Genomic DNA, 14,419 nt, shown 5'->3' with positions numbered 1-14,419 from the left:
CAAATTTCTCACTTAATAACATAATTTTGGGCTCAATTGTGGTCATAAGTCGAGGACTACCTGTACTTTAAAATCCCTTAAGCAACTGTGAATATTATTCCTGAAGAGCATAAGTTCACCTTTTTTTGTGGTTTTGGTTGAAAATGAGCCTGAGTTGATTGAAGGTTTGGAGATCAGCCTGGTACCATTGAAGATAGTACCCTGTTTGTATTAGAGTTCATATAACATTTTTTCCAAAGCTATGAGGACTCTGAAGGTTGTGCTGGATTCAAGAACACAAATAAACATAGTGATACAATACAAAGAGGAGCATTATATAAGCAAAGCAAGAAGACACTTATTTTGACAGCTAATGAACAGAAAAGGGACTGAAATGAGATAATACCAAGCAAAAGATAAGAAAATGCAGTGGCTGAGTAAAGAAATAATTTAGTAAAACTACTATTTTGCCCCAAAATTCAGAAAACAAATGCATTTTTTTTCTGAAGGCAATATCACTAGTTGAAAGTCTAGTAACTAATTGTGGAAGTTATGACTAGTTAAATTTGGAGATGAAGGTGAAAGGGTTGAATAGGTTTTCTTTAAAAAATACTGTTTTAAAAAGGAAGAGTAATAACAACAGGAAGTTAAGCATTATGTAGACACTTGATATTATATGGCTTGAGTCAAGTGTTGTTTAGCTCAGGTAATGCTTCTCATGTATTTAGGAAAAGACATTCAGCCTTGATAATTTATAGGAAAATCCAAGATTTTGATTTATTTACAAGTAATCTTCAAACTAATAACAAGGTATGTGCTGCTTTGGTAACCCTTTTCACTCTGAAAACTATTTTTAAACATGATGCTACTACAAGCAAAATTTATTTTCACAATGCCAAGTACTTCCAAGTACTGTTTGCATGGGGACAAGGAAGTCAGTATTTCTGTATTTCTTGTCTGCCAAGGACTTGCAGAGCATATCATAGAACAGAGCTGTCAAACTCCTGGCCCATGGGCCGGATGCATCATGTCATGCTCAGTTTAACGAAGGGGGGACAAGTCCCAATATGTCACGTGCTGCCACCATGACAACATGAGTTTGACACCCCAGTTTATTAGAAGATAAATTTGGAATTATTCTTTCCATGCCTTATTTAGTACAATCAAATACATTTTTATCCAGCCTTAATTCCAAGGAGTTCAAGATAGCATTATAGTTTCATTTTCATTTCACTTTCATTTATTAGTTCCATATTTTAGTCTATTTTATTCTAACTGTAATAAGTTACATTAGTTAAAATATAATTTCCTAGATCATAGTTCAATCTATTGTGTGAACTCAAGCAATTGGATTGAATAGAAAAACTGTAGCTAAGGAAATATGGTGAACAAACTCAGCTCAGAGAGTAGTTTCAAATGTGCAACATGAGCTTCATGGATAAGTATTAATTTGCATTTGTTTCCTTAATCTCACGTTATAATGGAATCCTTTTTAACTTGAGATTCTGAAGTGAGGAATTATATGACTCGTTGCCCCATACAGCTCATCTCCTGGTGACTTACATAATTATTTTCAGATCAATGGTTCTGCCATTCTTCAATGGAAGAAGAAAGGGGTGGTGGTGGTGGATACAAATAATCATTTTTTATGTAACCTGAATATCCTAATTCTTGTACTGAATTTGTATGGCCTTCACATGATTTATAACTGTGGGCTGGAAATCCCCGATGCCTGAATACTTGTCACCTCTTGGAGAGATAGTTCCAACTCCCTTTATCTAAGCTGCATGCCTGGAAGAATATCAGATCCTGCTATGAATGTGGACTTGCTGTCTTCCTTTTCAATAAAGAATTCCTTTTGAAATACCCAGTTTTCAAAACTTCATTCTTATCCTCTATGGGGAAGAGAATCTGGTCCTTACATAAAGCAGGATCTCGAGAGAAAAACAATTTTTCCCTTCCAAAATTTTACTCCACCAAGGGAACCCTGCAAAAAGAAAGGAAAAGGAAAAGAAAAAATGTCTGAAATAGCAATGAGAAAAGGGAAGCCAAATGCTGGGGAGAAACCTCAACAACTACCCAACCAGACACTGGATTCATGCGCCCCATCAAAGACATCGAAGCTGTCTGCGAAAGTTCCATGAAGCCCCAATAATCTAGAGGCGTAGGAAAGATGGGATTCAACCAGTGTTACTATCAGTTCAGTGACAATGTTTTGCTGCGCATGTGTGTAAAAAACTTTAAGCTGTGCCACCCGGACAGCTGAAAAGTACAGTGTGCAGGTGCATAGCATATGAAAAGCCAGCTGAGGTTGAAAAACCAGGAAATAAAGGACAGGTAAGAGCCCAGGTGGGCAGGTGGGCCAAACAGCAGCAAACACAGAACCGGTTCGATGTCTGCTGTTCTTCAGAGTGACCAGTTCTATAGAGCTGGGCAGCATCCTAGCATCCCACCCCTGGGAAAGAGAGACAGTGGGATGGAAGAGCTAAGGGAGTAACCCTCACCCATGGTAACCATAAACCCGGGTGAAAAATGGAGCCAGAAGCCCTTTCCGATTGGGAAGAATGGATTGAGGAACCACTGGCAGATGAAATGGTACATAAATTGCCTCATGAGGGAAGCCCTGGAGGACTTCAGTGTGCAGGAATCAGGTCGCCAATGAAGGAGAGCAAGTGAACCAATAATCGAGAGAACCCGAGCCGTCACCCCTGATCCAGCTTTGACTGATTGAGCAATTGATCAAGCTGAGGACCAGCAACCACACCAGGTATCCAACCCCTTGCCATTCCAGAGCAGGGGATTAACCCCAACCAACCCAGGGACCTACAACTGCAGAGAAAGATCCTGCCCTTGGGGGTGAAATTCGACAGGGATCTCCAGAAATTGGGGTTTTTCCTGGCACAAGTCCTCACCTACATGCAAGAATACGGGTGGAACTTCCCAACCAAGGGGCCCAAGTGCGAGTCATCACCCTAGCCCTAGAAGGGGCAGCTGCCAGATGGATAGTAATCCTCCACAATGTCAATGCCCCAGAGTTGAGGAACTTTGATCAATTCATGACAGCCCTACCCCACCACTTCAAAGACCTCGCTGATAGAAAAGCCTGCAACTGCATTAGGGTCATAAAGCAAGGCCATCATCATGTAGCTGAATACACTGAGGATTTTCGTGACCTGGCCAGCTGAGTCGACTGGCCAGAAGATATTCCACTCTGCTTGTTCAAAGATGGACTCTATGATGACCTGTATACTGCCTGCTTGGCCTGTGGGGCCCCTAACCTTCTGCATAAATGGTACCTGATGGCAGAGGGGGCGGAGATCGACATGGCCCATAACCAATATCACACCGGCAGGGTTTGGAGAAGATCTCCATCCCAGGGGAAGTGGAAGTTTTTCAAACCCCAAACTACCATGACTCCAAGTTCATCTGGCTGTTTCAGGTGTGGAAAGAGAGGCACAACACAGTGGAGTGCCATTCAAAAAACCCTGCCAGAAAACCAGACCACCCATCAGAAGGGGAACCTGGAAAATCCAACCTCTGAGGAAAAGAAACCGCCCTGAGAAGCTGAGAAGCCATGGTGTTTGGGTCCCTCCCAAACCCAGAGGAAGACTCTCCAATGCCCTGAGAAGATCTGAGCCAGTCCAAAAGTGATCCGGAAGATGATCCTCTAGTAAGCAACCCAATCGAACCACTCTCTTTACCCCTAAGACTGTTTATCCCCAGCCAAGGGAAGGGGGAGGAAGTAGCAGCATTATTGGATTTGGAATGTACCCAGTGCCTAATCAGCCCCACCTTAGTAGGGAAATTGGGAATCCAGCTAAGGAGAATGGAAAACCCCATTGCTTTTTGTCAATTAGATGGAACCATAGCGGTGGGGGGAGCCAGCCAATTTCATCACAGAACCATTGCAAATAGAACTGGGGAACGTAGCAAGATGCTCACATTCATTTTCTATTTGTAGCTCCGGGAATGGAAAGGCCTCTAGTTCTAGGACTCACATGGCTATGGAAATGGAAACCAAAATCACGCTGGAAGAAAGGAACTGTACATTGCCAGAAACATGTGACACTTGCAAACATCCCGGGGGGGGGGGGAGGAAAGAAAAGCCTGCCAAACCCATTAATATCCCCAATGAATACCAGGATTTGGCTGAAGTATTTAGTGAGGAGGCTTCTGATGAACTCCTGCCTCATCACACCACAGACTGTGCCATTGAGATCCTGCCAAGGGCTAAACTTCTAAAACTGAAAATATATTGCATGTCCTCCAGAGAACTAAATGAACTCAGAGCATTTATTGATAAAAATCTAAAACATGGTTTCATTGAACCTACTCGAGCGAAACTAGCAGCCCCAGTATTCCACAAAAAGATGGCACACTATGCCTTTGTGTGGATTTCCGTAACCTGAACACCATCAGCATGAAAAATATGTTCCCACTTCCCCTCATGAAGGACATGCTAGCTCACCTCTCAAAAGGAACAATGTTTTCAAAGTTAGATCTACAAGAGCCATACTACTGCATCAGAATAAGGGAAGGGGATGAGTGGAAGACTGCTTTTAATACCCCACTGGGGTGCTACCAGTTTAAAGTACTCCCTTTCAGACTACAAGGAGCCCCTGCCATATTTATGCAACTAATTAATGAGGTGCTCCATGATTTTTTTGTATAAAAGGGCCCTAGTTTATCTTGATTACATTTTAACTTATACAAAAACAAAAGAAGAACACATAAAGTTACTCTGAGCAATTCTCATGAAACTCCGAAATGCCAAACTACATGCAAAACTCTCTAAATGTGAGTTCATCAAGAAAAAATTGACTACCTGGGATACAGAATATCCCATGAGGGAACAGAGATGGACCCACAAAAAGTAAATGTTCTCATCAATTGGGAGCCACCCCATACTCACAAACAACTGCAAAGCTTCCTGGTTTTTGCAAACTTTTACCATCAGTTCATTCTGGCTTTTACATATATCACCCTCCCCATCACGAGCTTGTTGAAAATGAAATTGGGGGGGGGGGACCAAAGCCATGCAACCCCTTAACTGGACAATGGAATGCCAAGGAGCATTCGATAAACTTAAACAGCAGAACCAATCTTGAACCACCTAGATCCAGAGCAGCCATTTGTCATCCAAGTGGACACTAGCAACATAGCAGTAGGAGCTCCAAAAGAATGAATGTGGACAGTTGCAACCATGTGCTTATACTTCCAAGAAATTGACAGAAATCGAACAAAGATGGGCCATATGGGAGAAAGAGGCATACAGTGCGTGATGGGCACTCGTTTCATGGAGACACTTCCTAGAAGGAAACAAAATCCCCTTCGAAGTCTGGACTGATCATAAAAATCTAGAAGCCCTGAAAAATTCATGGAAACTCTCCCCCAAACAAGTATGTTGGGCACAATATTTTAAACATTTTAATTTTACTCTCAAATATCTCCCTTCTTGGCAGAAGCTCTCTGCAAGAAACCCCAATAAACAGCAAAAAGATTAAAATTGTAAAACCCATGATCCATCCAACCCAACTGGCTGCCAAAGTAATCACCTGAGCAGAAGGGAAGAAATAACCACTTGCTGACAACGCAACAACTTCCAAATTTTAAAAGGCACTAGTTAAGGACAACTGGCTCCAGGCTAATAAAAACATTTGCTTACTCAAAGACAATCTAGCCTGGGTAGAAAACAAATTTTACATCCCTGCCAGCCAGAGACTGGACCTCATGAAACAATGCCACAATTCCAAAATAGCTGGATTTGTAAAAATCTTGCACCTCATCAAAAGACAATGCTGGTGTCTGTCTCTCCAAAAAGACATTGAAAGCTATGTTGTTAGTTGCTCTATCTGCGTGACTTCAAAAAGAAGACAAGGGAGATCCCTTGGACTTCTACAAACAGTAGCAGAACCTTCAGCACCCTGGAGAGATCTCTATGGAGTTTATAATGGAGCTCACAGAAAGTGCAGGAAATACTGTTATTTGGGTTGTAATGGACCTTTTTTCAAAACAGGTTCATTTTATACCCTGCCAAAAGATCCCAACAGCCAAGGCATTAGCAAATATGTTTTAGTATACATTTATCACCTCCATGGAGCTCCCCATGATTATCTCAGATAGGGATGTACAATTCACTTCCACATTTTGGCGGGCATTTTTAAACCTATTAGGATTCACCCAGGGGTTGTCCTCTTCGAATCACCCTCCAACCAATGGTGGGATAGAGAAAGCCAATGGTGTATTAGAACAATATTTAAGGTGCTTTATTAATTATCAGCAGGACAATTGGACTGACCTTCTATCTTTTGCAGAGGTATTGTACAATAACTCGGTACACAGTAGCACTGGTTTCACCCCATTCCAGGTAGCCAGACAAGAATTCAACCCAATGCCGGAGCTACCTACCAAGGAACCAGAAATCCTCTCCCTTAAGGAGGGGATAAATAATTTACAAACCACTTGGCCTTACAAGAGTAGCCTTACAAGAGGCTAGAGCAGCATTTACAGCTCAAACTGAAAAAAAACACTGTGAACCTAAACTGTTCAAAGTTGGGGACCACGTATATCTATCTACAAAGTTCCTAAAATCATTACAACCCTCTAAGAAATTGGGACCTAAATTGATTGGCCCATTTTCCATCTCCAGAATCATCAACCCTGTTACTGTAGAGCTTCTACTCCCCAAGACACTTATACAGACTCATCTAGTATTTCATTGCAGCCTACACAAACCAGAGATCACTTCAAAAATTAGACATCCCCTTCCCACACCTCCAACTCCCATTAAGGTACACGGGGAACAACATTTTGAAATTAAAGATATCCTTTACTCATGCACCCACTGTGGATCCACACCTTCCCTCCTCACAAAATGAGTGGTTAGCCAAACTGCATGTAAAAACTTCCACATTACTATGGAAGTTCCACCAGAAATAACCTCACAAACCATCCTAAATTGTAAATGTAACATATGTTTTATGTCTTCCAGGTGAATTTCTCATTTTGGGGGGTGGGGGGAAGGGGACAATATGTCAGATCCATGCATATGACATTCTTCAATGGAAGAAGGGTGGTGGTGGATACAAATAATCCTTTTTGATGTAACCTGAATATCCTAATTTTCATATTTTTGAACTGCTGATCTTTCTCAAAGATTTATTCATTTTATAAATAACAAATGAGATATTATTTTCCTATAGTGTGTTTCCAAAAAATATTAATGATTTGAAGAATTTTGTGAGAAGAGACAAAAGAAATGAAAAGAAAATAAGTTTTAGGACTCTATGCAAAGGTACTAAAGATCAAGATTGTTAAAAGTAAAAGGGAGATATATAAAATTGGTTTATTTGATTAAGGTTAAAATAGATATGTTGTTATATCTGATAATCCTTAACTTTTGATAATCAGGACTGAAACTTTTGATGATCAGGATTGAAACAAGGAGACTTTAAGAATTTGTTTATAGATCAGAGTTGAGATATAGAAAGAAGAGATCAGCAACATAATTCTCCTCCTGTATTTCAATTGGGGCTGAGTTCTACACCAAGAATGTCTTTATAGAGTTACTGAGTTGCTATGTGGTTTGTATCAGTTCTCCATGCTGCATCGAGAGCCCAGGATGGGTTGACTCCTTCCTATGATGTCATTTAGCTGAGTCTGCATTAAGATATAAAAGTCAGCCCCCGGGAGAGACCCCAGCTTTTGACTCAGCGCCTTTCAGTCAGAAACTGTGTCTCTGAAAGAGTTCTGTTAGTTAGCACTCACCAGCGATCCTCAGTACTTTTTCCTCACTTCAAGCAGCTCCCAGAGATCTGGGCAGCTGCTCTTCCAGGAGAGCAGGGCTCTCTCTCCTGCAACATTAGGAGCAGTGTTACCAGAGCTCTGTGCAGGCGAGCTGGGCAGCATCTGTAGACCTCCCCCACGCCTGCGGTTTTGAGCGATCGTAAAAACGATCGGCAAACCAATAAGAGCACAAGCCAGTTGATTGTATGGCCGGTGGCTGCGTTTTCCTTTGCTGACTTTGCTCGGGGCTCTTTATAGCCTAAGGAGCAATTCTTCGATCTTGGAACCTGTTTCCCCTAGTCAGCAGCCATCTTGGATTAAAGCCTTCCACCACGAGGTGAGTGGCCATTTTATAAGCCCCGGGGCCATTTTATACCCTAAAGGACTTAATAAAAATTTCTAAACAGTTTCTTTCCAATGCAAGAGCCTTTATTCTACAAATGGAGCAAGATAAGGCTCAGGCAGAGTTTTCCCCCTCAGTGGAACAGTCTCTTAAGCCCAATAAGAGAAAAAGACATAGGCAATGCATCCAATCAGTCCAGAGGAAGGTGGCTGCTAAAATCAGAGCTAAGGCTCTAGCCCCTAAGAAGGCAACTCCGGCTGAGTTGAGGGCAGAGAAGTGCAGACATGCGGCCCTAGAGAGGCAGTTCAACAGAAGGGAGTGCAACTACAGCATGTTTCAGGTGATACCCATGGGCCCCAGCCAAGCCCCCCCAGGGGAGGAGAAGTTATCTATCAGCCTTTCCATCCTCCATCCTGGTCTCCTGAGGTTTTTGCAGAACAATCAGATCCTCAGGATCTCAGCAGATCTGGGCCTTATTTCCAACAGGCTTCTGGGCCCTATGCTCCTCCCCGTCCCTCCAGGCCTCGAACCTCTTCTCAGTCTAGGCCTGAAGCCACCTTCACTTCCACAGCAGTGGGCCTTCTGCCTTCTGCCTCTACCTTTGAGCATAGACTAGGGGATATCCAAGATGTTGTCTCATTGGCCATTAGGCAGGGATTGGCTGAAGGCTTCAAGCAAATTCTTCAACCTCTGGAAAGGGTTCAGGCCCTTCTCCCTTCTCAATCTATAAGTTCCTTGCCTCATCACCCAGATTTACACAGGCCCCAGGACCTCAGGGTCCATTCTTCTCTACCAGAATGGGAGGAGGTTGATGAGGAAGGAAGGGCTTCACCATCTGAACACAGTTACTCCTCTTGTTCAGAGTGTGAAGAGGATGAGATTTTTGACCCAAATCTTTCAGAGGAAGAGGATTCTCGCCCAGAGCAGACATCCTCTGCATTGGTCTTCAAACCTACTCTCTTCAGGCCATTACTCAGCAAGGCTTTGGTCACTGCCAAGTTGTTGCCGGAGGAAGTGGCTCCTGAGACACAAGGAAATCCCTCTAGCCAAGGAGACTCGCTCTTCTCCAAGCCTGTAGTGCATGCAGGGTTTTGCCTTCTCCCATTTTGTTCCTGGACATGGTCAAAGAACAGTGTGCTTCCCCTTCGACAGGTCCTCGCCCATCTTCTCTGGATAAGCATTTCTACAACGTCAGCGCAGCTCTGGACAATGCCCTGGCAGTGCCTTCTGTTGACATTCTGGTTCTGGCCTTGTTCTCATCTTCTGGCACTCCCATAGAGCCAGAATATATCCTGAAATGGAGCCAGAAGATATCCTGGATGATAAACATTCTGAACAGACCCTCAAGCGCAATCACCAGGCTGCTGCATGGGCTGTTCGGGCTTCAACGGTAGCATTCTTTTTCACAAGGGCATCCATACGGTGGCTATGCCAACTCCAGAATAGATTGCCTGCTTCTCACTTTTGGTCTCACCTCCTTAATAAGATTATCACAGCTGCGGAATTCACTGCGGATGCTACTCTCAATTCTGCCAAATTTGCATCCAGGGCCATGTCATCTTCAGTAGCAGCAAGAAGACTTTTATGGTTCTGAAATTGGCAGATGGAGTCACGCCAAAAATGGAAGCTGGCTTCAGTTCCATTTGCAGACGATAAGCTTTTTGGCGATGCTCTGGAACCTTATCTCATCGAAACCAGAGATAAACATAAAATTCTCTCTTCCTCTGGGAAGAAAGCCCATTATCGCCCAGTTCCTTATCACCCTCCTGCCTTTCAAGTGGAGACCTCATTCTGCTTCCCTGCTCTCAAGAGGCTGTACGCCAAGACCAATGTGCAAAAGCATCTGGCAGGCAGCAATCTTCTACTGGTAAATGGCCTTTTCGGAGGGAAGGGGGTCGTTCCTTCCATCGCTCTAAGTAATCCCTCGTTCTCCCCCCCATCGGAGGTCGCCTAGTCTTCTTTGCCTCCAAATGGGAGGAGTCAACGACGGACGCCTGGGTGCTCAGCACTATTAGGTCAGGGTTACAGTTGGACTTCCTAACACCACCCCCAGAAAATTTTTTGATCTGTCCTGTCTCTTCGGACATTTCAAGGCAAGCCCTGATGAATCAGGCCATTCAACACCTTCTTGAAATCAGGACTATTCAACCTGTTCCCCCTCTCAATGGGAATGTGGGCTTTACTCTTGCCTTTTCATCATTCCCAAAGCCTCAGGAGGAGGGGTGGCAAGCCATCCTTGATCTCAAATTTCTCAAACAATTTGTAAAATACAGGCGATTTAAAATGCAGACTCTGCATTCTATTTTAGAGAGCGTTCGGGAGGGCGACCTCCTCTCTTCCACTGGTCTCACGGAGGCTTACCTCCACATCCCAATTTGGCCTTGTGATTGCCAGTTTCTCCATTTCTGTTATCAGAATACCCATTGCCAGTATCGAGCACTTCCCTTCGGCCTCTCATCAGCTCCAAGTGTCTTCACAAAGGTTCTGGCAACATTGATGGCATCTCTGCGTTCTGTTCCAGTGAGGATCCAATGCTACTTGGATGACATTTTGATGCTGTCCTCTTCCATCCATGCGGCCCATCAGGATCTGCAAATTACCCTGTCATGTCTCCAGAGCCATGGATTTTCCATCAACAACAAAAAGAGCAAGCTCTCTCCCACAACCAAATTGCAACACTTGGGAGCAGTCATCGATACCACATCATGCCAGGTTTTCCTGTCCCCAGCTCATGGAAAGAGCCTTGCAGAGATCATCAGCCAGATCCAGCAACATCAAACTGTCCCCCTGTCGCTGCTGTCCAAACTTCTGGGGAAGATGGTCTCCTGTATTGGCATCCTCCCATGGGCTCGGCTCCACTCCCGACCTCTCTAGTGGTTCCTGCTTCCCTACCAATGAGCAGGAACCAGCCACTCATCCATCAAGGTCCCCTCCCACTACAAATCCAGAGATCTCTCAATTGGTGGTGTTCCCCGTCAATCTGGAAGGGACTCCTGTTCAGGGACCCAGACAGGCTAGTGATAACCACCGATGCCAGCCTCCTGGGTTGGGGTTCCCATATGCAGGGCCAGATAGCTCAGGGTGTTTGGTCCAGGTCAGAGCAGACCCTTCCCATAAATTGACTAGAGCTCAGAGCCATTTTTCTGGCTCTCAAGCATTTCAGGCAATCAATGACCAGTTCTCATGTTCTAGTCCTTATGGGCAACATGGCAGCAAAGGCTCATGTCGACCAGCAAGGGGGGATGAGTCCAAAGCCCTCATGAGAGAGGATCTACGGTTGGGGTTATGGGCAGAGAAACACCTGTTGTCGATATTGGTGGACCACATCTCCGGGGTCGATAACTCCCAGGCCAACTGGCTCAGCAGGAGCCTAGTCGACGAGGCAGAATGGTCCATTCCTCCATCTCTATTCAGGGACCTTTCCCTCAGATTCGGAACACTGGAAGTAGATCTCTTGTCCACTCCTCAAAATGCCCAAGTCACCAGATTCTTCACCAGGTTCCCTTGCCAGGGAGTGGAGGGGACCAATGCTCTTTGGTGCAGATGGCCCAAGGGGCTCATCTACGCATTTCCCCCTGCTTCCCATCATTCCAGCAGTAATTTGGAAGATGTTGGAGGAACGAGCGGAGTTCCTCCTCCTGGCACCCTATTGGCCAAGGAGGCCCTGGTTTGTGAACCTGGTCAACCTATCTGTGGCTTCTCCTTGGAGGATCCTAGCCCATCTAATCTCCCTTCACCAGGGGGCCCTGCTCCACCCAGAGCCCCAGTGGTTCAAGCTGACCGTGTGGCACTTGAGTGGCAGCGGTTAGAGGAGGCTGATCTGATCTTCCAGAAAGGGTCATCCTCACTATCCTGGTGTCTCGCAAACCTTCTACAAGGCGCATCTATGATGCCACTTGGAAGGCTTTTTCCTGATGGTGCCTTAGGGAGGGTCTCTCTCCTGCTTCAGCCCAGTTGGAAGAAGTTCTTAGCTTCCTTCAGTATGGTCTGGAGAAAGGCTTGGCCCCCAGTACCTTACACAGGCAGGTTGCGGCCCTCTCCTCGGTCCTTTCATGGGATTCTCTTCCTTCCTTATCCCATCACCCTTCAGTCAGGAGGTTTTTGAAAGGGGCTTCCAACCTGCACCCACCGGTGATTCACGGGTATTGTTCCTGGGGCCCTCATAGGGTCCTTAATGCCCTTACAAAGCCCCCCCTTTGAATCCCTTAGAACAGTGTCTCTCCGTTTCCTGACTCTGAAGTTAGTGTTCCTCATTTCCATCACTTCTACCAGGAGGGTTTCCGAGCTTGCTGTTGTTTCCATCAGACAGTACCTTTGTTCCTTTCACAATGATAGGGTTGTTCCCCATCTGGACCCCTCATTTATTCTGAAGGTTAACACCTGGTTTCACAGGTCCCAGGACATTGTGTTGCCTGACTTCTGTCCTCTCCCGCACCATGACTTAGAGCAGCAGTGGCACCCGCTAGATGTAAGAAGGGCTCTTAGAATATATATTAAGCGCACTTCCTCCCTCAGGAAGTTGGAAGCCATGTTTGTTTCCTTTTCCCCCTCTCACTTGGGGCACAAGGCCTCTTCTACTATTAGCAGGTGGCTCAGGTCTTGCATTGAGCAGGCCTACAAAGCTGCGGCCCTTCCGTGACCATACTTCTGCTGCCTGAGTGACCCAAGCATCCTTGGAGGAGATTTGTCGTGTGGCCACGTGGACATCCCTGTCTTCTTTCATCAGACACTACCGTCTGGATGCCTTTGCCTCGGTGACTGCAGCCTTCAGCAAACGGGGTGCTTCAACAAGTGGTTCCACAGTCGGTGTGATGAGCCAGACGAGGACCCGCCCGTGGACATGCAAGCTTTGATATGTCTCATCCTGGGCTCTCAATGCCGCATGGAGGAGAATGGGCATTGGTAAAAGTTACCGTGAACGCCCTTTCTATCTATGCTGCAAGAGAGCCCAGCCTCTCCCTTGATTCGTCCAGAGAGGGTAAGACATATTTCTGTATTCATTTGTGCTTTCAGATACACCTTTCAGTCTGTCAAGTATCTTCGCCAAAGCTGGGGTCTCTCCTGGGGGCTGGTTTTTATATCTTAGTACAGACTCAGCTAAATGATATCATAGGAAGGAGTCAACCCATCCTGGGCTCTCTTGCAGAAAGGGCGTTCACAGTAACTTTTACCAACGCCCAATTTCTAACAGGTTTTCACAGGCCATCAACTTATCATTTTGCTACCAAGGATTGGTAGTGACAAAATGTCTTTTTCATTGACTAGTTGTTGAGAACAATTTAATGCACAATTATTCTAGAGGTAGTATGTTCTAATGTTCAGAGAAATGTAAAATGTCATTGATTTTCAGTATCCATTCTCAATGTATTTCTAATTTTAAACTTCTTAGGTGACAATTTGACTTATTTTTACTGAAAAAAGAATTGATGCAACAATAATTAATGAAACTTTCTAGCTTTTAACATTTTCCAATGTGCCTCTTGATGCTTGAACAAATGACCTTGGATATAAACTTTGATCTCCTTAGGAAAATGAGACCAGAGTTTTTTCAATTATACATAATATATTCTAGGCCACAATGAATTTTTGATTTTGCACATAGCAAAAATGAGTGTGGAAATTTATAAGCAATATCCAAATACTTTTCCTACTTTCCAATCTCTTGAACTAATGTTGAAAAACATATGGTCAGTCCTAAACAGTGAAAAACACCACTGTTTTGATGATATTAGGTACATTAATGTGAAGGTAAATATTATTAAAATTCAAAAAACCAGAGTTTTTCTTTCAATTTTGGGCATTTGAGTTGATAAAATGCCTGCTTGGGTTTGTAGGTGTTAATATTTTTTTGTTTTGTTTTTAATCTGTATTTTCATTGTATTTCATCTTTCTCTACAGAAATGTGATGTGCTTTGGGAAGATTTTCACCAAAAGCTCGTAGATGGGTCATTACTAACTTTGGATACATATTTGGGACAGTTTCCTGATATTAAGGTATATCATGCCACTATGTGTCTTATGTCAAATGCTTAGCAAAAGAAGCAAAAATATTCTATTTGGAAGGCAGATAATTTGAACCTTAGACTTGCCAGCCTCTGTTCGTGCATCATAATACTCTATAAAAGCTTTCTTCCAGCTGCTTATATATAATTACCAGAAAACAGACAAGGATATTGACCCCTCTGGCTAAAAGGCACTTCCTTAGAAATTTACCCTCAACCTTAAATGTTGATAAGACTGGGGATTCTAGGTGGGATGAAGACAAATGGTTTTATTGTTTTGATTTGCCTTTGCACAAGATGTGACTAAATT

At 44.1% G+C, this 14,419-nt stretch overlaps 2 protein-coding genes across 5 annotated transcripts in view; one reads left to right on the top strand and one right to left on the bottom strand.

Annotated features, from left to right (window-relative positions):
• Window positions 1-14,419, top strand: part of AMPH (amphiphysin) — a 151,906-nt gene that overhangs the window by 61,351 nt on the left and 76,136 nt on the right. For all 4 annotated transcript variants that reach the window (XM_087918530.1, XM_087918529.1, XM_087918532.1 and 1 more), the window contains exon 5: window positions 14,006-14,101. In XM_087918530.1, the coding sequence (XP_087774656.1) occupies window positions 14,006-14,101 (96 nt within the window). The remainder of the gene's footprint in view (window positions 1-14,005; window positions 14,102-14,419) is intronic.
• The window catches only part of LOC148124062 (uncharacterized), a 247,060-nt gene that overhangs the window by 187,964 nt on the left and 44,677 nt on the right, over window positions 1-14,419 (bottom strand). The gene's annotated exons all lie outside the window — the stretch shown is intronic.

Source organism: Pseudonaja textilis, chromosome Z, assembly GCF_049901715.1.
Source record: "Pseudonaja textilis isolate UNSWEBS1 chromosome Z, rPseTex1.2, whole genome shotgun sequence".
NCBI lineage: Eukaryota > Metazoa > Chordata > Lepidosauria > Squamata > Elapidae > Pseudonaja > Pseudonaja textilis.
Note: the sequence above shows the minus strand (reverse complement) of the source record. Positions and strands in the feature narration are given on the sequence as shown.